Raw genomic sequence first — 25191 nt, 5'->3', positions numbered from 1 at the left:
CACCATCACCATCACCAACTGATAATGACCAAACTGGGCCATCACCATCACCAATTGGTAATGAACAAACCAGGCCATCACCATCACCATCACCAATTGGTAATGACCAAACTGGGCCATCACCGTCACCAACTGATAATGACCAAACCAGGCCATCACCATCACCAATTGGTAATGAACAAATCGGGCCATCACCATCACCATCACCAACTGATGATGATCAAATTGGGCCATCACCATCACCAACTGGTGATGACCAAATTGGGTCATCACCATCACCATCATGTTGGTTGGTCTTCCCCCCCCCGCCTTGGGGACAAGACACTCATACCCTGAGTAGGGCCCAGGGAAGATGCAGCGGGGAGGAGGAGATGCACGAGCATCTTCACCGTTGAGAAGCTCCATTGCTTTACTGCTTTGCAAATGATTGCAAGGTGATGGCAGTAGCACCAACGTCCTCCTGCGGCCATTTTACAGAGGACACCAGCAGAGGCACAGAGCATCCAACTCTCCATTAGGAACGTCATCGTTTGGTTAGAGGTGTGCGCGGGAGGAGCGGACCACAGGGACTGCGGGGTACGGGACACAGCCAGGGAGGATCACGCAGAAACACCACGCAGACAGGGAATTTCTGTGAAAATATCGGAATATATTTGAAAAGATTAATCATGTATGATTTTACAGTACCGCCCCATATTTTCATCTCATATTTTATTTAACAATATTAAAGAGGCACTTCAAAAGCACACATACAACATCATAAAACGGCGTTTCCTGCTCTCTCTCTGCTTCTCTGACAAAATATCAAAATAAAAACTTTTGACAGAACACATTGCACCCAAGGTAAATTACCTACAATATTTTTATACAATACAAAGAATTGTAAAGATACATATTAACAGAATAAAGCCTCTTTTTTTTTTCCTTTTCAATCTAAAACAAAACAAAAAATAATGATTGCAGGACAGACGCAAAGTACTCTGACTGTTCATATCACATCAGTGCATTACTTCACCTCCTTGACTTGGGAGCATTTCAATAGTATTTTTAATTATCTTTCATGTCCTCGTTTGCACCTGAGATTTCTTTCCGGTTCAAAAGTTCGCTTGTAGAACGTGCTCATGGAACGTGACGTAACCTTCTCGACACTACGGAGTACCAGCATACAGGATTTTTTTTTTTTCCCCTCAAGTTGGATTTTTAATTTTTTTTTTTTTTTTTTTTTTCCTCTTTCCTGCTTCCTTTTCTTTTACAGGTAACGGCTACTTCCTAACGGTTCCCTTTTAATTTTTCAATCAAGGAAGTCTGTATTCACATTACAAAAGAAGAATAGCACCAGTAACTGCATAGTAAAAAGCGGATACCTATATAGCCACTAGCTCGATACAGTAAGATAGTCTAGAAGTGATACCGTTGAGGGCACTCGGCCAGTACCGGTTCGCTGCGGTAAGTTGGCACAGTTTTCTTGTTGCGCAAATTCCCCCCTCCCTCCCCCCCCAGACAAAAAGAAAACACACACGCACGCACGCACACACACACAAAAAAAACCCTAAAAAATCAGAGTTTGTCACAAGTGTCAAGGTGCAGTTTGCTCGCGGTGGCGGCTCTCCTCCGGGTCCATCGTCTACAGTGGTCAAAGAGCGGCAGCATCCTCCGAGGGGCTCCGACAGCCCCGGCAGCCCCGGAGCCGGTTCGTTATTCTCCAGACGACGTAGAAACAAAATTCATAGGGATGGCTGTCAAAATGTAGGACGCTTGATTCTTAATTTAATATTTTTTTTTTTTTTTAAATTGTATCATCTCTCAGGCCAGTTCCCAATTAAGTGAATTGTATGGGATTATTTGTGCAAAATCTTCAAAAAAAAAAATTTGCTTTCTACAGTGTACTGCACCTTCTGAATAAGACGTCTATGGAATGAAGTTCATCTCTTCAAGTACTTTGTACAAAGATAACACAGACACAGTCTCCAAAGGGTCTGAGATTTGCAAGTATCCTCATAACCTCAGCACTTCTGCAATAAAGCGATTGCTCTTGACGATTCAGCCTGCCCAAAGCGATTACAATTTCAGTTCATGAAAATCATCAGCAACATCAAAGTTCTAGCATTTGCATGATAAATCAGGTGAATTAAAGTAGATTAGTAGACACAAAGCAAACTATTTCACAGAGGCTGCAGTGCAAGTTCATTTCAGCTAGACAGAGAAATCACGCTGCACAAACGAATTTAATGCTTTGATAATTTTTCCCTTGCAAACCCCATGAAAGCAGCTGAGGATCACCCTAAGTCACTTCCATAAATTACTCTGAAGTATCTCTTCTTAAAGGAATTTTAAAGCTAGTTAATTTTTGCCCAAAGAGTTGGCTGAGCAGGTTGTTCTGGGACTCGGCGGTGCGGTAGCTGGCCGAGCCGGCCGGCTTGGCACCCCGGGCAGCGCGCGGGCCGTGCAAGGAGCCGCACGGGGACGGTGCCGGCCCCTTGGCCAACACTTGGTGGAGGCTCTTCCCCAGAATGGCCTTCCTGCGTTTCACGTCCCCGTTGGCGTGACGGAGCTCCCCCTTCTTCTGGTTGTAAGTGTCCAGGACCATCTTCTTCAGCTGGGTGCCCGCCTTGGGCTTGGGCGCCAGCTTGTTGCAGTGCGGCTCCCTCCTCCCGGGGGAGAGGGCAGATGCTTCGGCGTTGCTCCAGCCCGTGCGCTTGAGCTCACCGACGCTCTCGCTCCTCCCTGGGCATGGAGTACGGGTTTTTTTCTTTTTTCCATCTCCCTCCATGTTCTCCCGGGAGCCGGAGCTGCTCCGGTGGCTCAAGGACTTGTGCTCTTTCCGCCTCTTGGGGTGAAGCTTGCCGCAGGCTTTGCTTGGCTCCACGTGGCCGTGTCTCACGGCGTTGGTGGCCGCCTCGCCTCTGGCCTGGTGGCCAATGGATTTGCTTGGGCTGCTGCCTTGGTCCTTGGTGTTAGCGCTGCTGTCCTTAGCCTCGGGCATGACTTTCTCCTTCCCCGAGATGGGATGCTGACCCTCCTCGGTGCTGCTGCCGGGGCTACCTGTACTGGGAGGTGCCTCACTGCCAGCCTGGACACCCGCAGTCTTCTTCTGCAGGGCTGAATCTTTGGCAGCCCTGTTCAGTGTGGGTGATGCCATCTTGTCCTTCAGGGGCAGGGGGTGGTGGGCAGCCTCTGGAGACGTGGTCTTATGTGCACCTTCCCAAGAAGAGGCGTCGCTGGCACTGGGGTTGCCCCACCTGTGGGTCTCCTTGACTGGTGGAGACTCAGCCTGCGAGGAAGGAAGCTCTGAGACTTTCTTGGCAAGCTGGAGAAAAGGGATCCCATCCACAGCGTCGGTGGCTGCACTGGGATTTTCCAGGACACCCGCTATATATTCGTCTTTGTTGCCTGCGCTTGTTCTTTTATGGCCATCGGCGTAGCCACGTTTCTCGGTCAAGTGTGGAGGAGAGAGTTTTTGGTCTGTGGCCTGGTTACAAGCCAGCCCAGCAAGGTCAATGGTAAACTCGGGTGAGTCCAAGAAGGGAAGTGGTTTCCCATCAAACGCTCCTTTCTCCAGCTCCTCGATAGACAGGGCAGTGATATGGCTGAGCTCTGGACTGCTTGCTGCGGCCTGTGGCAAAGACGGGGAGAGGCAGGGTGGTGGAGGCAGGGTGTCAAACTGGGATTTCTCCATCTCTGCCAGGAGGTCAGAGAAGTCACCCACAAGGTCTTCTGTTTTCACGGAGGGTTGGGGCAGAGGTGCTCCTGCGTCACCACGTGCTGTAGGGAAGGAGACAGTGGGCACCTGCAGGCTGGGGCTTGCAGCTTCTACCAGCTGAAGGTCACTACTGTGGTCCAGGCGGACCGGCGAGCTGCGCAGGAGTGACCTGCCATGGTGAGAAACCTTCCTCTTCTTGCTCGGTGGCATGCCCTCCCGGAGAGAGCTGTCCTCTTGCACCTTCTCCCTGCCCTCTCTGGAGGCAACGCCAGGCCTCATGACCCCTCTGAATTTGAAAGTCTTGTTGCTTCCCACCAGGTGCTTCTCCATGTGCCGGTCGTACTGCTCTTTCTTGGAGAAGGTGTAGTTGCACATGCTGCAGATGAAGGACTTCTTGATAACGTGCATGACGTCTGCACAGAGCTCGCAGGCGTACAGGGTGGTGTGCTTGATCTCCTGCTCCTCCACTATCCCGTGCTCCTGGCTGAGGTGGTTTCGAAGCTCTTTGGTCTCCTGGTAGAACATCGGACACTTGTGGCACAAATAAATCTTCTGTAAACTGTGCACAACCAAGTGCCGCTGGAGCTTGAAGGGTTTGGGAAACTGTTTGCCACAGTGATGACAGTCCCTGGAAGGATCCTTGCAGTCTGGGTGCATGGGGACAGATTTTGGGGTGCCTTCGCTTTTTGCCATGCGCTCTGGAGACGGACTGGCGGATGCTTTAGAGGAGCTGGGTGCAGGTGGCTTCACCTTGAAGTTGCTTTCCAAGGGGTCTTTCATCATCTTGGCCTCCTGCTCAAGGGGCAGCTCCCTGGGGCTCTTGCTTTCTCTGCAAACTGCATGCTTGCTGCTGGGGTCGGCGTGCCGGGAGGACCTACTGGGCTTCCGATACATGATGGTGTTGAGGAAGTGGGTGACAGCAGCGTTGTCCTCACCGAAGCAGGCTGGCAGGCCCATCACGGACTTCTGCGCTTGCCCCTTGCGAGCAAACTGGGTGGCGTGCTCCCGGAGATGCTCGTTGTACATCCAGACGTCGGAGATCTCCTTCAGGCACATCCCGCAAGCCCACAGACCGGCTTTGTTTTTGGCATGCTTCTCCTTCAGATGGTCCCTCAGCTGCTCCCGGGAGCTGAATTTGCGCTGGACACACATGTAGCAGGTAGGCGGAGGGGAAGGGTTGTGGGAGAGCTTGTGGAAGTCCAGCTCTCCTAACGTCAGGAACCACTGGAAGCAGACTTTGCATTTGTACTGCTTGTCTTTGGCCTTGATGGTTATCTCACTGCGGTTTTTCCCCAGCTTCCCATCTTCTAGCTTACTTCTGCGCTTGCTGTGCTGGCCTGGCTTCGGCTTGAAACTCACAGCATTGTCCTCTCCATGGCCAGGAAGATCTTCACAAGGGCCAAACAAGCACATGTCTCTCATTTTCAGCTTTGCATTCAGCATCTCGATGTCGATGGTATGAAATTCGGGAGAGTCAGAATCTTCGTTAGCCTTGCTGTCATAGGGCTCCTCTGCCAGGTCAGGAGGCTCGGAGCTCACTTCTCGGAGTGCGTGCTCATCCTCAAGGTCCATCAGAGGCTCAAACATGTCCTCAGCAGAGAGGCTCTCTCCCTCCTTCTCCAGAGGCCCCCAGATGTTCAAGCCGGGGACGTTGTCCACTTGGCTGTTTTGGCACAAGAAGGTTAGCATGTTGTCTTCCAAGTCAATGTCCTCCTTCACTTGGTCGGGCTTCTCACAGTCCAACCTCGGCACAATGCTTTTAGATCCACTGGGAGCAGCACCTTCGTTTTTCGCCTTGCTGCTGTGACACATGTTTAGCATTAAGGCATCGTCAACAGAGATGGTTTCATATTCGCAAGGGTCCTCTCTGGTGACGCAGAAAGAGCTGGTTTCGCTGAGGTCAGAAGCTAATCGGATCGTGAAGAGGTCGTTGGCACCCACTGGCTGGAGGTTTGCCTCGGTGATGGGCTTGGGTTTCTTGCTGCGCTTCCCATACACCCGCGTGCACTTTCTCCGAACAAACTGGTCGTCCCGGGGGAACAGCTGGGAGAATGTGGAGTCATCATCAAACAAGCTCTGGAGGTCCGAGACAGCTGTGCTTTCCATGTAGTGCTCTCTGTCTGGTGGCACGTCTGCCTTTGCCCAGCTCTTTGGCTCTGCAGGAGGAGGGCTGGTCCCTGGCGCGGTCTGCAGAGCGCCTTGCCCGGGGGCCTTTTGGGTTGTTTCTGAATCACACATCTCCAGTAGCAGACCTTCTTCAGCAGGAGCTGTGGGACCCTGTGGGGCACCACTCTGATTCCCAGCGCCGCTGCCTCCTGCAGGACTGTCTCCTGTCTCAGCATCCATCTCCTCTGTGCCATCAGCACCATGATGTTGCTCTTTGCTTACCTTGCCCAATCCCTTCTCCACTTGCTTCGCAAACCCGCTAGACCATTTTTTGCAAGCCTGTGTGTCTTCCACTCCATGCAGATCTTCCACCTCCCCGGGACAGGCGACTGTGCCCATTACTGACTCCTTGCTGACCATCTCCTTTGAAGGCGCCATCCTGTCACTCGGGTCCTCTCCGAGCTCAGCTGCACAAGGGGACTGTTTAGCTTTTTGAGAGTGCTGGGTTGAGTTGTACCTATCTTGTTCCTCTGGGGAGATGCAGCCACCTGGCTCACACAAGCCCTCCATGATCCTAGGCAGACTGGAGCTGAGGACAGCAGGGGGAGGACTTGCCGCCTTCTCCAGCTCACATGGACCACTGAGTTCATTTCTGCTGGGAAATATCTTCGCTTTCCTTCGTCTCACTTTCCTGTTTAGCTTCTTTTCAGAATTGCTGTTCACCTCTCCAGGATCTTTGCTTTGGCTCCTTTTGCCCTTTTCTCCCTTCCTGGCTTGCCGTCCCAGGTCCAGCTTCCCAGCCACCGCGTCACCTGCTCCCCTTGTCTCAGAGTGTGGTCCCTTTGCCTTCATCTCCCTCTGCAGAACACGAGTGCATTGCAGCTCCTGGGACATCTCAAAGGAGATCACGCTGAGGTCGCTGAGCACTCTGCTGACCACTTCTTGCATCTGGGTGCTGGGTTCTTTCTCCAGGTCTGGGCATATTTTCTCGGGGATGTGGTCAACATTGGTGGCTGGCATCTGTGAGCTGCAGGTTTTCTCTTTGACTGAAGTCTTCAGGCTCCTCCTGGGTACCTTTTGGGCTGCTTTCAATGTCTTGTCTGCAGGAAGCACAGGAGACCTAGGAATCTTGCTAGGCTGTGGTACGCTACTGTTCTTCACCTGGTGCTTGACAGCTTTGTGCCTGGTCAGGCCAGGCTTGGACCGGAAAGTGGCTGAACAAATGTCACAGGTCACTGGGAGCCCGTTTGACTTCTTTTCTTTGTGAAGTTCATTCTGGGAAGGGTTTGGAGTACTGTTATGCATGTTGCCCTCTCCTTGGCCTGTACCGTTTAACACACAACTCTCGGCTTCTCCAGCCCCGTGGGTTTTGGGTTTCTCCCCTTTTAAACTCTTTCCTCCACTCTCTGTTGTTTTGGAAAGACCAAGTCTCACTTCTGCTGTCTCTGAAAACTCGTTGACATTTAATTCATCAGGACCAAGGTTTCCGATCCTTGTAAGACCTCTGCTGACAGCAGCTGGCACCTGCTGAAGAACAAAACCATCAGACAAAGCCTCTGGTTCACTTTGATGCTTATGTCCATCATCAGAGCAACTTTCAAGCTTGTTCTCTTGATTCAGGTTTACCTTTCTTTCTCTGATGACCGGCAGAAGATCTGTTGTGGGCTGGGTTGGGTAATCTTGGGTTTCTGGAGGAATGGAGTTAATGACCATGTCTGTGATGGTGCACGTTTGGTTTTCTTTAAAATGAGAACTTGACAGGACAGCACCAGCGCTTTTCGGTACCTCTTTGCCAACATTCTTTTGGTTGAAAGGTGGTGAGCAGGGAAGAGAGCAGTCCTTCCCGTGCAGTTTCTGGGGACCATCCACCTCCAAGGCAGAGCTCACCAGACCATCAGCATGCAGCAGAGCATAGGGTCTCGTCATCCCTTCTCTTTCAGGTGCTCCGTAGTCACCCAAAACGCCATCAGGGAGGTGATGGTCACCATCCCCGACTGCCTCCGTCGGCGCAGCCCCGCAGTGATGCAGTGAGGGGGGAAAGGTGGGTGCCCTTTTCCACGTCCCCTGCTCTACTGGGCTCATGGTGGAGTGATGGACGTGATGGCTGTTGGCCTCAGGAGGACAACTCTTCATGACGAATGAACTTGATGCATTAAGCAGGGATGCACCGTATTTCTTCTCATCTGAGAGCTGAGTGCCGAAGCTGGGGACCTCTCCTCCCTCAGTCCCACCGCTTTGCAAGCATTTGGGGTGAGAAAAATTGGGTGGCAAGGGCAGGCTGGCTGGAGATTCGCCCGTGTAATGACCGCCACTGAGGGACTTCTTGCCATTTCCTTCTCCGGGAACCTTTGCACTGACTGTGCCAGCTTTTGTCTCTGGCATCAAGTGGTGATCCTGCTGGAGCTCTTCCTTGGAGGGACTGGAGAGGCTGGTGGGACTCGTGGGAGCACTGCGCGGGGGCTGTGCCCCCTGCCCCACCTGATTCCTTTCCAGCCTCTCTGCTGCTGCGCTGCCCAGCGCTTCTTTCTTGAGCAAACCACGGCTTAAATGGGATTGCTCATGTTTTTTAAATGCCAAGGTCGCTTTGTTTTTATCTTGCTCCTGCTCTTCCACGAGCTGATCAGCTTTCTTTCCTTGCCCTGTCAGTGGGGTCACTGCTGTGCTTTTGAGTGATGAGAGGTCATCATGCTCTTGGGAAACACCATCTGCACAGATATTAATGTCGTTCGGCTCCGCGTGCTCATTTGCTAAGTGCTGCAGCTCCCTCACATTGTTTTGCAGCTCCGGCTTTGCAAACCTGGATTGGTTTGCACGGTGAGAGCCCATCGCGCCGAATGACTCCAGCTGCTCGCGTCTGCTGGAGAAAAGCACAGCCTCCTTCGTTGGAGCAGCAATATTTTCTGTGTTGCCTCCAACAGGGACAGTCCCCTCCCCTTGGGCAGGGCAGTATGTCCGATTTTCCCCTTCCAAGGCACCACCGCTCTCTTCTTTGTGCTCTGGCTGGACATGGGTGGTGGCAGAGGGGTGGCTGGGAGCAAGCAGCATGGGGAAGCACGGCATCATCAACTCCTCTTCGTTGCTCTTCACCGTTCGGGCAACGAAGAGCTGGAGCTGCTGCAGAGGGTTGGCAGCTGTCTCCTGGGATGTCAACGTCTTCTGGGAGCTGCAGTCGCTCTCCTTGGGCAGACTCAGCATATCGAACAGCAGCACTTTTTGCTTGTGGGTTTTCTCGCTGGGCCCAGAGGCTGGGTAGGTGGTGGAGCTCTTCCTCTCCTCCATTTCTTCCATTAACACAGACCCACCACCATCCCCTTTGAAGTCCACGGTACTTTGGGCAGTTTTTGGTGACTCAGGATTGCTTAAGGGTCTTTCTTCTGTATCTGGGACCTCTTTGATGTGAGGTGAAAAGGCAAGATCCGAAGGTGGGGTGGGTCCCTGTTGAAAGCCGAATTCAGGTTTACGGTTTGGAAAACGGGCATCAAACTTCTCCAGGTCTGCAGCATCAGTGAAGCTTTTATCTGCTTCCCCTGGCACAGGGAAGCTCTCGGCACCACGCTGGCGTGGCAGGGGTGGCAGGGGATCTTTGGCTGCTTCAGCTGCCTTCACGGTCGTGGGGAACATGGAGTCGGTGACAACAGGAGGGCTTTTTGTCACTGGTTCTGTGTAGACGGGAGCCTCTGTTTGATCTGGTGTGCATGAGCCAGGTAGACTTTTGGAGGAAGACCCATTTTCCATCTTTCCAGGGTCACTTTCCTCAGCAACCGCAGTTCCCCGGAGCTGCTCACTGCTGTCTTTGGAGCAGAAACGGTCCGTGGTGAGCGGAGCTGGTGTGCACATCCCTGCCTCCAGCGAGCCCAGCTCCACTGGGCAGGGCCAGGGCTCTCTGGGTCTCTCATAGTCCCTGTGGGCACTTGCGACAGCCAGCTTCTCGCCCTCCAGCCTCTCCCCAACGCAGAGGGAACTGCCCAACTCATCTCCCAGAAACAGCCCTTTCTCCTGGCCCGTCTCTTGCTCGACTGGCAGTGGTGGGAACTGCTCGGCCGCCTGTCCTTGCAGATGGGGAGCAACATGTTGCTCAGGTTTCTGAAGGGTGATGGATGCCTCATTATCCAGCTTGCTGGTTTGCAGTTGACTTTCCAGCTCTGTGACTAATCGCTTGATCTCCAGCTCGTCATCTGATATGTTGTTCATAAAAGTCACGTTATAATCTGTTATCCTGTCTGGCAGTGGCAGGGAGAGTTGGCTGGTGGGGACAGGTCCTTCCTTGGGGAATTTCTTGGCTAGTGGCTTCTCCACTGAAAGGCTGTGGAACTGCGACATGTCTTCTGGCAGCATCGGAGCCACCTCCTCCATGAGGGACCAGTCTTTTTCCGGCATGAATGGTGGATACGATTGCTCGAATGGCAGTGGCTTGCTGGAGGGATTGCCAGGACAGGTAAACGCTGCCACATAACCCTCCTTGCTTGCAGAAATGCTCTCGTACAGCGGCGGATCGAACTCGGTGACGGGAAGCTCTCCAAATATCGAAGAGGAATCGAAGCTGAGAGGGGAGGAGACCTTGCCCTGCGGCATTTCTGTGGCATAAGGGGAGATGCTGGCGTGCTTCTGCTCGAAAGAGCTGGCGTTGATGTCATCCTGGCATAAGTACATGTCATCCATGTGCGAGGAGCCCAAGGCTGGGGGCTTTGAGAAGAGGTTGTCATCGTAGTGACCAGGAAGGCCTTTGGGATCGAAAAATGCATTGTTACTGCTGACGTATGGATCGGGTGCCTTGGCAGTGAGCATCATCCCCACTGCATCCCCTCCGTACGGGGTAACTGGTGTGGGATAGTCCTTCTGACCATCACAGAGCCCATGTGCCTTCAAGCATTTGACGCCCGCTTCCGAGTACGCGGCACTCACATTGCCAGGACTAGCTTCGTTACCGCTGTGGGATGGAGCAATTACGTCTTCTGCATGGTACTTTAGCGAGTTGCCCGTGAAAGGGGCAAACTGATGCCTTTGGTTGACCATGGCCAGCTCAGGTGAGTCCTGAGCCTCCAGGTTGGGCTCTCCTGCCTCACCCATGTGCTTTGCTGCTCCTTTAGGCTCTTCCGACCCCTCCTTACTGGAGAGCCCGATGGGGCTCGTGCTCGAGGATGCCGTGCTGGGCAGCTGCCGTTCCTGGGGCTGCGGTAACGGCTCCTCCTTTGCACAGTCTGTCGCAGCAACATCTGGTTCAGTACTTGGACGGGTCTTGGAGCCTGCTAGCAAAGGTTTGGCTGAGCCAAACCGCCTGCTTCCCCTCGGAAAGTCCTCTTTGCTCTTCTGGCTCTTCTTTGGGGTCTTGTCCTTGGGAAGGCTGAGAGGGGTCCTTGGCGCGTGTGCCGGGCTCACCGGGCGCCTCTTCCTCTGCGTGCCTCCCTTCTCGTTGCCTGAGCCAGCCCCATCAGCGTGGGGTGGGCTGGTGCCCGTCTCGCTGGGCACACTACCGCTGTGGTTGCTGTCGGTAGACGACTGGCTGGTCCGTCTTCGGACTCTAGCAGCACAATCCTCTTTCTCACCATCCTCCTGGCTCAGGACCCCCCTATGCTCCTGTGCCTCCCTTCTCTGACTGTTCCTTTTCTGGCTGTAGCTCCAGGCTGGGTCTTTCTCTTTGGCTCTCTCACTTCTTCCTGGACGTTTCTTGCTAAAGTTGTACTTGGTCCTCCCGATGAACCCTGTGCCTTGCTTCTTCCTCCCCCGGACCTTGCTACACTCTGCCCCATCATCATCTGAGTCCGAAACGTAGTCGTACTCCCGAAACCTGCCCTCCTTGGCAGCTGGCACCAGGCTCTCGGTGACCTGGGGGAACTGTGCCTGCTTGCTGCTCTTCACCTGCAGCTTGTGGAGCTTGTTCTTCTGCTGCACAATCTTGTGAATGAGCTCCTTGCTCCACGTCCCACTTCGGGGCTTCCGCTTCTTCATGTCCTTCATGGAGAACCGAGGTGGCTTGGAGCTCTTGGTGGCAATGCCCGGTGCCACCTCGCTCTTTGTCGGAGGCTCCTGGCTGAGCTTCCTGGGGTGCTTTTGGCTGGAGGTGGACTTGGAGGAGGTGGTGGCTGGTGGGACACTGTTCTTCCTGCCTGCCCGCAGCCTGGCCATCCTCTCTGCGCCCGTTGCCCCGGGATCCGGCTCCTGAGCTGCCAACCTCCGTGCCGCTCTCCCCTTGTGAAGGTGCTGCTTTCCTGCTCTTCTCTTCTCCTGCTCCCTGCCCGGGTGGCTGTCCTCATAAAAGCAGCTGGCCTTGGGCTGGCCCACTGCCTTCTCCTCCACTGCTGCCTGCTTTGATTTGCTCTCTGAGGCCAGGGCTTCCTTCGCCTTGTGGGACATCCCACCGCCAGCCGCCTTCATGCCCGTCAGCTCCTCATCGCCAAACACGTCTATGAAGCTGCTGTCGATCTCCGGGTTATCCGACTGGTACCCCAGGCCATTGAGAGCTTCGGTGATCAGGCTGTCCAGCTTGGCGTCGTCGATGTCCAGGTCCGAGGCGGTGAGAGGCAGGGAGCCGGTGGTGAGGCTGTTGAAGAGGCCGCCCTTCAGAGCATCTTCCTTGCCCTCGCTTTTGTTTTCCCCATCCAGCATGAAGTCATCGCTCTTGTTTAATGCCAACAAATGTGCCTGGGGGTCCGGAGACAGCCCCAGGCTGGGGGGCTTGGGGGGCTCCGGGGGGAGTGCTTTCCGCCCCTCGGCTGCCCGGGGAGCATCCTTGCCCTCTCCCTGAGGAGCAGGATGGGAGGCGCAGAACTGGCGGTGCTGCAGGAAGGAGGAGAGGTTGCTGTAGTTCTGGTCGCACTGCTTGCAGGTCAGGAGCACGTCCAGCTGATCCAGGCTGGCGCTGCTCAGCGAGCTGGCCAGCAAGTGGTGGGAGGAGTACGGCGGCGGAGGCTGCTCCCCATCCAGCCCATCCGAGCATCCTTTGGCCACCTCCATGCTGGGTTTGTGGAACGGGCTTGCCGGGGCGCATTTCAGGAGGTTGTCATCTTTCAGGGCATCAGGAGGAAAGTGGAAGGACTTGACGGAGTCCGGGGGGTGGTAATGAAGCGAGTTGGAGCTCAGGACTTCGGAGGGGTGGAAGGTTTTATTGCCGTCCTTGGGATGGCAGGGGTGCTGGAAGAAGGGAGAGGGGGTCAGTGCTCCGGACATCTGGCTATCTTCGAAGCTGGGGTTGAGCGGGCTGCTGGACATGGGGGAGAGCGACGAGCAGGTGCTGCCGCAGGTGTGGTTGGGGACAGGGGACGGCAGCGGGGACTCGCAAGGGGAGGCAGCCACCAAGGCTGATGGCGGCAGGACCAGCGCTGAGCCTGACGAGCTTCTTGAGGGAGGAGGACCTGCTTGTCCCATGCTATAGAAGAGGGCTTTGCTTCTCGAATCGCAGGCGGGAGACCCCGGCTCCTTCCCACTCTCGAAAGAGAAAGCGCCCGTCGAGTTGGGGTCTCCCCTCTGGACCCCGAGGCTCTCTCCCGACAAGAGCTTTTTGCCCTGATACCCCGGGGAGCTACTTACGGGGGGCCCCTTCTGGGCTTTCCCACTGCCCTGCCACTCTGAGGTGCTCAGGGGGAAGGCGAGCTTCTGGCTGCTGATCTGTCTCGACAGCTCTAGCCTGTTTTGACCGGGCATTGCAGAAGTGAGGTGTATTTGCTGCCAAGGCATCCTGGCACTTTTCTGCCTTTGCTGCCTCTGCTCGGGGCCAGACTGGCACTCGAATGAGAACTGGTTTCCAACAGGGTTTGAATAAGGTGCTGAATTCTGGTCCATGGGAGAAAACGCCTTAGTGGCACCTTCCCAAGCTTGCACAAGCCTGGGGTGGGTGGGTGCTGTAGTGGGAATGCTTGTCTCGAAAGGCACGGATCCTGCGCTGGTGCCGCCCGCGGGGGAACTGCAATAGGCTTTGCTCTGAAAGTGCACTTGGGAGAGAGAGTTTGGTGGCATGTTCCTTCTCAGGGGGCTGCTCTGGACCAGCAGCCGTGGGCCGGGGACACTGTCTTTCGCTGAGGCTTGCCTCTGACCGACTGGCTTTGGCATACTAGGCGAGTGTAAACTAGACGGAAAAACAGCTTGGTTTTCTTGGAAAGTGCTTGGGTTTTGGTCGATAGCACCAGACGACGAGAGAGCACCATTGGGGTCGGCGGGATGCTCGCTCCTCCCCTTGCAGCACGGCAGCGGGCCGCGGTGCGGGGCCGGCGGCGGCGGGTGCAGGAATGGCGGCGGCGGCGCGGGCAAGCCGTAGAGCCTGCCCTCGGGGGACACGCTCTCGTAGGAGCCGCCGCTCGCCGCCTCCTCTTGCCACTCTCTGGAGGACGAGTGGAAGGCGAAGGTGCCGTGAGCCAGCTGGCCGGCGGCGAGCCCCACGTCCAGGTACTCCTGGCTCCCCGCATCGCTGCGGTACGGCTCCTTCCCCGAGTCGTGCAGCAGCTGGAAGGGGTACTGGCACGGCAAAGCCCCCAGACCGTGGGCACCGGCTTTGCCACCCTCGGGGAAAGAGCTGGGCTTCTGCACCGAGATCCCGTAGCTAGCACCGGCAAAGCTCTTCTCTGGGGAAGGCCAGGAGTTAGCCCCGTTCGCCTGAAACTCTAAATAATGTAGCTGCCCATTGGTGCCGGGGCTCTTGAGGGGGATGCCGGCGGTGGGGGGCTGCCCTTTGGGGCCGTGGGGGGGAGCGGGCTGTGAGGTATAGTTGGCAGAGGTACGGCCGGCGGCGGCATCAGGGAAGCAGCGGCCGAAGCTGAGGTCTTCTTGCCGGAGCTCGGCCTCGCGCTGGGGGATGCTGGGCACGTGGAAGCGGTAGCTGCCTCCCACGGGGCTGCAGTTTGCGTCCGGCTTCTTCGGGGGGGTCACCTTCTGCTGGGGGTAGGCGATGCCGATGGTGGGGTTCGGCCGGGCGCCGGTGATGCTGAGCCGGTAAAGCTGATGGTGGCCCCGCTCGCCCTTCCCCGAGCGCCGGTTGCGCTCGCGGGCTCGACCCTTCCCCGGGGGGGACTGGGGGCTGCCCTTGACCTCTCCCCAGGCGCCGTCGTTGCCAAACTTGGGTTTGCGGTGGAGGGATTTGAAGTCGATCTTTCCCGCTTGCTGGGGCCGGATCACGGCTTCCCGCTGGCTGTGGGGCTCCTTGTCCTTGGGGCCGGGGAAGGGGGATGTGCCCTCCCCGCCCAGCGCCCTCCCATCCTTCTCCCCGCAGCCTTCAAAGCCAAAGTCCTTGTCGGGGTCTTTGGGGCCGGCCTCAGTATCGCCGATGGTGTAAGCATGCTGGGTCTCTCCAGTCATGATACCGAGGTGGGGGGAAAGGCTAGAAAGCCCCGTCGTCCCGTCCCGCTGCGAGCTGCTGTCCCTCCGTCATGGGCATGGTCCTCCGCTGATGGGCACCGGGGCGGCGAGAGGGGCAGCAGCTCCCCGGGGCCGGGGGTCCCCAGCGCCGGTGGGGCTCTGCCGCATCGTTTCGGACCTGGAGAGGAGAAAAGAGAGAAAGGGCGGCCGTCAGCCGGGGAGAGAGGTAGGGGAGATGTTCGGGCCCCTTTTCTTGGTGCTGTGGTGGGGAGGGGGCCGGAGGAAGGGGCAACGCAACCCCCCTGGGCAGCCCCGAGGCGAAGCCCTCCAGCTTGGGCTCTCCGAGAGGATGCTCGGAGCATTTCACCTTTGGCAAAAGCTGCTGAGGGAGGCACTTTTTTCCTCCCAGGGAAGCTATTTCTGGGCACTGCTCAGCAACATCAGCAGAAAAAGATGACAGAAGAGCTCCACCTACGGCTTAGCGGGAAGGGCTGTCGGGCTGGGCTGGGAGAGGCGGCCGGGGAAGGACTCCCATCTCCCCATGTCCCCGTGTCCCCACGTCCCCGTGTCCCGGCTCCCGTGGCCAGAGGGACGATGAGGTCGGGGTGCGCAGCAAAAGGCTTTTGCTCCACCATGATTTCCCCCCCCAGCCCATCCCTTCGACCTCGCTGCCCCTCCGCCAAACTATTGCTCCGAAACCCCCGGATCAAGGACTTGAGCCAGAATTTTAGCCCCAGACACCCAGAAGAGTAAACCCGTGTTTTAAAGAGCCTCTTTTAAAAAGTCCATGGGAAAAAGAAAAGGTTTCTTTCTCCTCCCTCACTAGAAAAACCTCTTTAGTGTCTGCTGCAGGCAGCAAAGGCACGATGCTGCTGGGAGGTGGGGAAGGGGCGACCTGGCTGCAGGCGTGAAATTCAGCTCATTTGTCTTCTCCTGGGTGTGATTCCTACAGCTCCCCAGCCCCACTCTGGGTCCGCTCGTGTCACGCAGCCTCGCCGTCCATGGCCAGCAGCAATCTGAGCAGAAAATGAGAATTTCTGCCAGAAATGGGGAATGACCTGCATCCGTCTGGGGTCTCTGCATCCGTCTGGGGTCTCTGCGTCTGTCTGGGGTCTCTGCATCTGTCTGGGGTCTCTGCATCCGTCTGGGGTCTCTGTGTCTGTCTAGGGTCTCTGCACCTGTCTGGGGTCTCTGCGTCTGTCTGCGGTCTCTGCATCCGTTTGGGGTCTCTGCATCCGTCTGGGGTCTCTGCGTCTGTCTGGGGTCTCTTGCATCCGTCTGGGGTCTCTGCGTCTGTCTGGGGTCTCTGCGTCTGTCTGGGGCCTCTGTGTCCGTCTGGGGTCTCTGCGTCCGTCTGGGGTCTCTTGCATCTGTCTGGGGTCTCTGCGTCTGTCTGGGGTCTCTGCGTCTGTCTGGGGTCTCTGCATCCGTCTGGGGTCTCTGCGTCTGTCTGGGGTCTCTGCGTCTGTCTGGGGTCTCTGCATCTGTCTGGGGTCTCTGCGTCTGTCTGGGGTCTCTGTGTCCGTCTGGGGTCTCTGCGTCTGTCTGGGGTCTCTGCATCCGTCTGGGGTCTCTGCATCCATCTGGGGTCTCTGCTTCTGTCTGGGGTCTCTGCGTCCGTCTGGGGTCTCTGCGTCTGTCTGGGGTCTCTGCATCTGTCTGGGGTCTCTGCGTCCGTCTGGGGTCTCTGCGTCCGTCTGGGGTCTCTGCATCCGTCTGGGGTCTCTGCGTCTGTCTGGGGTCTCTGCATCTGTCTGGGGTCTCTGCGTCCGTCTGGGGTCTCTGCATCCGTCTGGGGTCTCTGCATCTGTCTGGGGTCTCTGCGTCTGTCTGGGGTCTCTGCATCCGTCTGGGGTCTCTGCATCTGTCTGGGGTCTCTGCATCCGTCTGGGGTCTCTGCGTCCGTCTGGGGTCTCTGCATCCGTCTGGGGTCTCTGCATCTGTCTGGGGTCTCTGCGTCTGTCTGGGGTCTCTGCATCCGTCTGGGGTCTCTGCGTCCGTCTGGGGTCTCTGCGTCCGTCTGGGGTCTCTGCATCCGTCTGGGGTCTCTGCGTCCGTCTGGGGTCTCTGCGTCCGTCTGGGGTCTCTGCATCCGTCTGGGGTCTCTGCGTCCGTCTGGGGTCTCTGCGTCTGTCTGGGGTCTCTGCATCCGTCTGGGGTCTCTGCGTCCGTCTGGGGTCTCTGCGTCTGTCTGGGGTCTCTGCATCCGTCTGGGGTCTCTGCGTCCGTCTGGGGTCTCTGCGTCTGTCTGGGGTCTCTGCATCCGTCTGGGGTCTCTGCGTCTGTCTGGGGTCTCTGCACCTGTCTGGGGTCTCTGCATCTGTCTGGGGTCTCTGCGTCTGTCTGGGGTCTCTGCATCTGTCTGGGGTCTCCGCAGCGTGCAGAGGCCGCCTCGCAGTTCCCGCGCGATGCTTTGCACGCGCGCAGCAGCGGGGTAAGCACCCAGCGCTCGGCGATGCTGCTATGGCACACATGCATTAATAATATGATTTTGTACATATATAGAGATAGCAGAGGCACGGCCGCATCCCCGCCACTCCTTCCGCAAAGACGGGGCGAGCAGGGAGGGGAAGGCAGCTCAGGGGGACTCCCCAGGGTCCCTTCTCGGGTTCGAATTCCTCCACAATTTCACACCCCGCTAAGTGAAATGAATCCCAGGGCGATACGGCCGGACCCCATCGCGCCCGACCCCGCAACGCCAGCCAAAGCTCACACGCGGCCCTTTGGCACACAAGGGTTTTGCTCGCAAAACAACGCGCCCCTGATGCCGCTTCCAGCCGCAACGGCGAAGCCTGTTTGCTGCTGTTTAAATTTGCAAAGGCTCCTTGCCAAGATAAAACACCCAAGGCCAGCGCTCGCTTCGTTATCACAGTTGTGCTCTTTCAGCCACATAAAGGAGCCCTTTTCTGTTTTTTTTTTTTGGAAGGAAAGGCTCGTTTGTGTCTTCGTAAAGCTGCAGGATTTGCATGGCAAGGGCTGGGGTATGCTGGCACGTTGGTGCTGAGCGCCAGGAGAAACAAACACCGCGGTCCCAGAGCCCCATGGTCCATGGCAGAGTCATGGAGATGGGCAAAGCGGAGCCAGCGGCACAGAATCACAGAATCACAGAATGGTCGGGGTGGCAGGGATCTCTGTGGGTCACCCAGCCCAGCCCCCTGCCCAAGCAGGGTCACCCAGAGCAGGCTGCACAGCACCGCGGCCAGGCGGGGCTGGAATATCTCCAGAGAAGGAGACTCCACAGCCTCCCTGGGCAGCCTGGGCCAGGGCTCCGTCACCCTCAGAGGGAAGAAGTTCTTCCTCATGTTCAGCTGGAGCTTCCTCTGCTTCAGTTTGTGCCCGTTGCCCCTTGTCCTGTCGCTGGGCACCACTGGAAAGAGTCTGGCCCCGTCCTCCTGACCCCCACCCTGCAGATATTTCGAGGCATTTCTAAGGTCCCCTCGCAGCCTTCTCTTCTCCAGGCTGAACAAGCCCAGCTTCCTCAGCCTCTCCTCGTAGCAGAGATGCTCCAGTCCCCTCCTCATCCTCGTAGCCCTCCGCTGGACTCTCTCCAGTAGCTCCTCATCTTTCTTGAACTGGGGAGCCCAGCACTGGACACAGGACTCCAGATGGGGCCTCCCCAGGGCAGAGCAGAGGGGGAGGAGAACCTCCCTCGCCCTGCTGGCCACACTCCTCTTGATGCACCCCAGGATCCCATTGGCCTTCTGGGCACCCAGGGCACGCTGCTGGCTCATGGTCACCCTGTCGTCCCCCAGCACTCCCAGTCCCTCTCCACAGAGCTGCTCTCCAGCAGGTCAGCCCCAGCCTGTACTGGTGCCTGGGGTTGTTCCTCCCCAGGGGCAGGACCCTGCCCTTGCCCTTGTTGAACCTCATCAGGTTCCTCTCTGCCCAACTCTCCAGCCTGTCCAGGTCTCGCTGGATGGCAGCACAGCCTGCTGGTGTGTCCACCACTCCTCCCAGTTTGGTGTCATCAGCAAACTTGCAGGACAGTCCCGCTAACGAAGGGGATCCGCGTGCCGTGCCGGGATGCCTGGGAGTGGTGGCAGAGCCCGAGCAGGAGATGGGCACGAATTTATCCCATGCAAATGACAGACGGCACATGGGGGCAAGGGCAAGGTGTAGATTAGGGCTTCGTTCCCCAAAACACTGATGCTCGTCCCTGCACTGGGGCTCGGGGGTCCCCTGTCCCCGCGCAGGGGTCCCTCCCGCTGGCCACGGCCAGGGTGCATCACAGCCTGCAGAGCCAGCGATGGGGCACGGTGGCACGGCAGCCCCGGGAGCAGCTCGGCAGCAGCTCGGCGCAGAAATCTGGGGCCTCTCGGCGAGGCTCGGCGGGTGCTGCTCCCCATGGGGCGTTCGAGGAGGAGGGCTGGGCGCGCTGATTTAAAGCGATATTCCCCGGGCAGCTGCCTGCATCCACCACCCGAGGGTTTACAGACCCAGCCCAAATATTGCTCACCCCTTGCAGCATGGAAGACCCAGAATAAAGGGAATATGGGGACCATGTAATCTTTTGATTTTCCAGGCTCTCAGCCCGCTCCTTAGCCTGTCTACGGGACCAGGCTCCTCTTTGGGTTACCACTGGCACCGCTTCTCGGGTTTCTATGTTTCAGCTCCTGGAAGAGGAGGTGGGAAGGGATAGGACAGGGCAAAGGAAGGTTATGCTTTAAAAATAGCATGTGATCTTTAGTAACAGGCTGCCTGGATGCAGGGAGGGCACTCCCCACCTGTGGTCCTGTGCCCTGCTGGGTGCTCAGCCCCTTCACCCAGCCCCAGAGCATCTTCCCACGCCGGGGCTGCCCGCAGCTTCCCACGGCCCCGTGCTTGTGAGCTGCCGTTATAACCGCCTCAAATACTGTGTGGCTAGAGAGTCTGGTGGAGGGCTACAAGGATGAGGAGGGGACTGGAGCATCTCTCCTCCGAGGAGAGGCTGAAGGAGCTGGGCTTGTTCAGCCTGAAGAAGAGAAGGCTGCGAGGGGACCTTATAAATGCCTACAAATATCTGAAGGGTGGGTGTCAGGAGGACGGGGCCAGACTCTTTCCAGTGGTGCCCAGTGACAGGACAAGGGGCAATGGGCACAAACTGAAGCAGAGGAAGCTCCAGCTGAACACGAGGAAGAACTTCTTCCCTCTGAGGGTGACGGAGCCCTGGCCCAGGCTGCCCAGGGAGGCTGTGGAGTCTCCTTCTCTGGAGATATTCCAGCCCCGCCTGGACAAGGTCCTGTGCAGCCTGCTGTGGGTGACCCTGCTTGGGCAGGGGGTTGGGCTGGGTGACCCACAGAGGTCCCTTCCAACCCCTACTATTCTGTGATTCTGTGATTCTGTGTTGCTCAGGGACACAAGGGACAATCGGAGCAGCGATGGCAGGAGCCCAGCCCGCCGCTCCGCGGGGCAGGTCCCATCCTGCCGGGAGCCCCAGCATGCCAGACAGGTTGTGATTCACCGCCCCAGCTCTCTGGCACCCGGAGCCGAGCGGCTCAGCTCCTCGCAGCCCGAGAGCCAGCCGTGTCCGAGGGGCAGAGCTGAGGCTCCCCCGGGGCTGCCCGTGCTCCCCAAGCACCTTAGCACTTCCCCGTCCCTTTAGCACTTATTCCTGCGGGGCTGTCCCAGCACGCGTGTCACAGAATCACAGCATGGCAGGGGTTGGAAGTGACCTCTGTGGGTCATGTAGTCCAACCCCCCGGCCCTGACAGCGTCTCCTTCCCAAGAGCGAAGAGCCGTGAATCCCACCAGCAGGATGCTGAAGCTTTGCACATGGGACACCGTATGGGGACCACACCACGAAGACCGAAGGGACCACCACGTCCCCACCGCGGGCAGCAGCAGGTGAAGCATCTCCCCGGGGCTCAACCCCTCTCTGGAGGGAGCAACGAGGGAACAAAACGGTTGCATGAACAGCAAAAAACCCCATCACCAAGAAGAAAACCCCACCAGCTGCTAGAGCAAAGCACAAAGCAAGAGCTGGGATGGCCGCACCGCCCGCAGAGAGCCAGGATCAGCCCCGCTGCCCAACCCCTGCCTGGGCTCGGCCGAGCATCGCTCTGGGCGGAAGGAAAAAGGGAGCGGAGGGATGGCCTCGCCGGGGACTCGGGAGAGCCGGGTTCAGCGCTCGGCTCGGCCTCTCCCTTGCGTGACCTTGGGTAAGTCAGTTAATCCCGGTGACTCAGCGCTCCATCCGTAAATCAGGCCCGATAACGCTTCCCCTTGCCTATCTGCTCTTTGTATCGTCTGCGGGGATCAGCAAGGCAGCGCCTGTTCTTGCTGTTTGTAGGTACGGTGCCCGGTCCAGAGCAGCTCTGACGGGGCTGGGAGACGTGCAGGGCCGGGTGTAAGGGGCTGCGGTCGGGGTGGGGGGTCCCAGGGCTGCGGCTCGGTCGGGGTTTGGCACAGGTGAGCTCCCACCAGGTGAATAAACAACGAACCGGGACGGGGCTGCTGTTATCTGGGTGGGTGCCGCGGCCAGAGGCACTGCGGTTTCGGCAACGGCGGCTCAGGGACGGGCGTGGGAGTGGGTGGAAGGGGAAAAAAAAATCAAGGTGCCAGCTGGGTGGCATCACCCAGACAAATGCCCTTTGCTGAGGCGGGAGGGAGATGGGCAGGGGGCATGTGGGGGTCCCAAAGTGACCCCCCCCCCGGCTCTGTGGGCTTTCAGCGGCTCCATGAGATGCGGGGGTGACTTTTTTGTCCCCAAAAAGGCGCCTTTAACCACCGCCTAAAGGATTTCAATCCTATCCAGGGGGCTGAACAGCCCCCTCTGACCGCATGGCTCTGGCCAGGGCTGTGAAAAATCCTTGTGGACCGGCCCCTTCTCAGAGCCTGGCGCCTCTTTAAACCCCCTGCCTCTGGCAGCCAGGCTGCTGCAGGACCAGAAAAGCAGCCGGGGAGGTCCCCGAGCATCCCTGCAGCCGGGACTTGGGGGGGCCGGGGGCATCCCCTGAGCCCGTCGGGGACAAGGAGGAGAGCGCCTGGCTCCCAAAAATAGCATCCGACCCCGCGCCGTCAGCTGGCCCGTACCTTGGCACCCTCCGCCGCTCAGCTACTGCCGCGACTCGCTTCCACCTCCCATGAAATATGAATTTCTTGGCTGCAAAGGAAAGAGAAAAATATGTCAGGAATCTTTGTTTGGCTTGGCTGCCGGCGCCGCAGCGCGCGGGGAGTGCACAGCTGCCAAAAGGAGGGGTTTTCACCCCAAAGCGCCCCGTCACGGCCACCCCCAGCCGGGTCCCGGCGGGAGGGTAGCTTTGGCTGGGTGAGTGGTTGTAGGGTGCTGTGGGGGTGAGGAAACTGAGGCACGGACGGAGGTGGGGTCCCTCCTCCCCTGCTCCTGCATCCCTGCTCCGTCCTCTGCATCCCAGCCTCCGCCTCCATGCATTGGGGTCCTGCAGACCCCACGTTTTGCAGGGGCTCATTGTAACCATGGTCAGGATACGGCCCCGAGTAGCAGGAAACAGCCTCGCTGGGGTGAGGAGGAGGAGGAGGAGGAGAAGGAGGAGGTGGGGTCCCTCCTCCCCTGCTCCTGCATCCCAGCTCCGTCCTCTGCATCCCAGCCTCTGCCTCCATGCATTGGGGTCCTGCAGACCCCACGTTTTGCAGGGGCTCATTGTAACCATGGTCAGGATACGGCCCCGAGTAGCAGGAAACAGCCTCGCTGGGGTGAGGAGGAGGAGGAGGAGGAGGAGGAGGAGGAGGAGGAGGAGAAGGAGGAGGTGGGGTCCCTCCTCCCCTGCTCCTGCATCCCAGCTCCGTCCTCTGCATCCCAGCCACCGCCTCCATGCATTGGGGTCCTGCAGACCCCACGTTTTGCAGGGGCTCATTGTAACCGTGGTCAGGATACGGCCCCGAGTAGCAGGAAACAGCCTCGCTGGGGTGAGGAGGAGGAGGAAGGGGAGACTGAGGACAGCCAAAGCCCAGACCACAGCCCCGGGCACACTCAGGGCATCGTCAGGTGCTGAAAGCAGCCACGGGGCAGCTGCCAGCCTGCTGCCAGCCAGGCCTGATCCTGCACCCCGCACCCCGTGACGAGCCCAGGTCCCCCCGCTGTCCCCAGCCCAGCCGGGCGGTGACGTGCCGGTCCCCGCAATGCCCAGCTGTGGGCGGGCAGGTGGTGGAGGAGCAGCCCACGTCCCACCCGTCTCCATCCCGTACCACGCCGGATCAGGCCATGCTCCCGAAACGGCACTCGCCTACATTACACCTTGGAAGTGAGCTGGGAAAAGGGTGCTTTTTCCCAAGTTTGGGAAAAACAGTGGATTTTAAAGGATCACTGTCACCTCCCCGCCAGCCCCAGGTCCAGCCTGGAGTTAACTTATGGTCGCCGCTTCCTGAGAGCACGTGGGTCATATCCAGACACCTCGACCCCTGTTCCGACATTAACCCATTTCCCGGTCAAATAAAGAGAAAAGCAGGACGGAGGGTCTGGTTCCTGTCGGGGCACGATGGAGCGGGAGGGAGCATCTCACCAGGAGGGATGTGACACCTCCCTTGCCAGCCCTGGTCCCTGCTCGTCCCCAAGGAGGGAAGCTGGGATGGGGACCAGGGCTGGCCCCACGCCCGGGCACTGCTCAGGACCAAGGGGGCAGCTTTGGGTGGGTGTCAGGAGGATGGGGCCAAGCTCTTTCCAGTGGTGCCCAGCGACAGGACAAGGGGCAACGGGCACAAACTGAAGCAGAGGAAGCTCCAGCTGAACCCGAGGAAGAACTTCTTCCCTCTGAGGGTGATGGAGCCCTGGCCCAGGCTGCCCAGGGAGGTTGTGGAGTCTCCTTCTCTGGAGATATTCCAGACCCGCCTGGACAAGGTCCTCTACAGCCTGCTGTAGGTGACCCTGCTTCGGAAGGAGGGTTGGACTAGATGGCCCACAGAGGTCCCTTCCAACCCCGAACATTCTGTGATTCTGTGATTTGGGGACGGACAGAGGCTCTTTCTGAGAACGGCTGGGAGGAGGCTGGGGCATCCCTTGGGCAGAAACCACAGCGGGAAGGAGCTGAGCCCCGGTGCCGACAGCTCGAAAAGGACCTTGTAAGAGGGGCTGGGAAAGATGCTGGGGGTGGTCCTGGATGGTCTGGTCTGGCTGTGTCGGGGCAAGAGGTTGTTTCCAGCAGATTTTTCTGGCCCAAGGAGAAGTTGGAAGGTCATTCAGAAAGTTCGTTTCTTGCTCACGATGATCCAAAATTGATTTTCTGGATCCGAACAGCTTTGAATTTCCAGCCTGGTGAGAATCCAGCTTTCGCTCAGGATCCGGATTTTGCAGTCTTCATTCTCCCTCGGCTTATGATGCAAAACAGCGGAGGAGGGCAGGTCCCTGGGCGGGCACAGCCGAGCCTGGCAGCTCCCTGGGCACCCCTCGAGATGTGGGGGTGTCGCAAGCTGGCGTCTCGGCCCCGCGCCCGGGGTCCCTCCCCAATCTTGGCACCGCCCGACCCGGCGGCGCTGGCGGAGGAGGCTGCGCGTCTGGCACAGGGGATGCCCCACGGGAGACGGCCGAGAGGAGCTGGCTGGGGTGGTCGGTGAAGTGGATAGAGAACTGGCTGAATGGCAGAACTCAGAGGGTTGTCATCAGCGGCGCTGAGTCTAGTTGGAGGCTGGTGACAAGTGGTGTCCCTCAGGGGTCAGTACTGGGCCCAGTCTTGTTTAACTTCTTCATCAACGACCTGGATGAAGAGTTAGAGTGTACCCTCAGCAAGTTTGCTGATGACACCAAACTGGGAGGTGTGGTAGATACACCAGCAGGCTGTGCTGCCATTCAGCGTGACCTGGATAGGCTGGAAAGCTGGGCAGAGAGGAACCTGATGAGGTTCAACAAGGGCAAGTGCAGGGTCCTGCACCTGGGGAGGAACAACCTCATGCACCAGTACAGGCTTGGGGTGGACCTGCTGGAGAGCAGCTCTGCGGAGAGGGACCTGGGTGTCCTGGTGGACGACAGGTTAACCATGAGCCAGCAGTGTGCCCTGGCTGCCAAGAAAGCCAATGGGATCCTGGGGTGCATCAAGAAGAGTGTGGCCAGCAGGACAAGGGAGGTTCTCCTCCCCCTCTACACTGCCCTGGTGAGGCCTCATCTGGAGTCCTGTGTCCAGTTCTGGGCTCCCCAGTTCAAGAAGGATGAAGAGCTA

At 58.0% G+C, this 25191-nt stretch overlaps 1 protein-coding gene across 1 annotated transcript; it reads right to left on the bottom strand.

Annotated features, from left to right (window-relative positions):
- Window positions 1–1584: 1584 nt before the first annotated feature.
- Window positions 1585–22163, bottom strand: ZNF469 (zinc finger protein 469). The gene is made up of 2 exons (XM_075434139.1): window positions 22100–22163; window positions 1585–15266 (listed from the first exon to the last, which is right to left on the bottom strand). The coding sequence occupies exon 2, from the start codon at window positions 15086–15088 to the stop codon at window positions 2300–2302; it is 12789 nt and encodes a 4262-aa protein (XP_075290254.1). The 5' UTR covers window positions 15089–15266; window positions 22100–22163; the 3' UTR covers window positions 1585–2299.
- Between the last annotated feature and the right edge of the window lie 3028 nt (window positions 22164–25191).

The sequence above is a fragment of the Opisthocomus hoazin genome, chromosome 12 (assembly GCF_030867145.1).
Source record: "Opisthocomus hoazin isolate bOpiHoa1 chromosome 12, bOpiHoa1.hap1, whole genome shotgun sequence".
Classification (NCBI taxonomy): Eukaryota; Metazoa; Chordata; class Aves; order Opisthocomiformes; family Opisthocomidae; genus Opisthocomus; species Opisthocomus hoazin.
This window is presented reverse-complemented; position numbering and strand designations above follow the sequence as displayed.

Coding starts and splice junctions, on each gene's coding strand:
- ZNF469 (XM_075434139.1), bottom strand. CDS start 15,088: ATGACTGGAGAGACCCAGCATGCTTACACCATCGGCGATACTGAGGCC.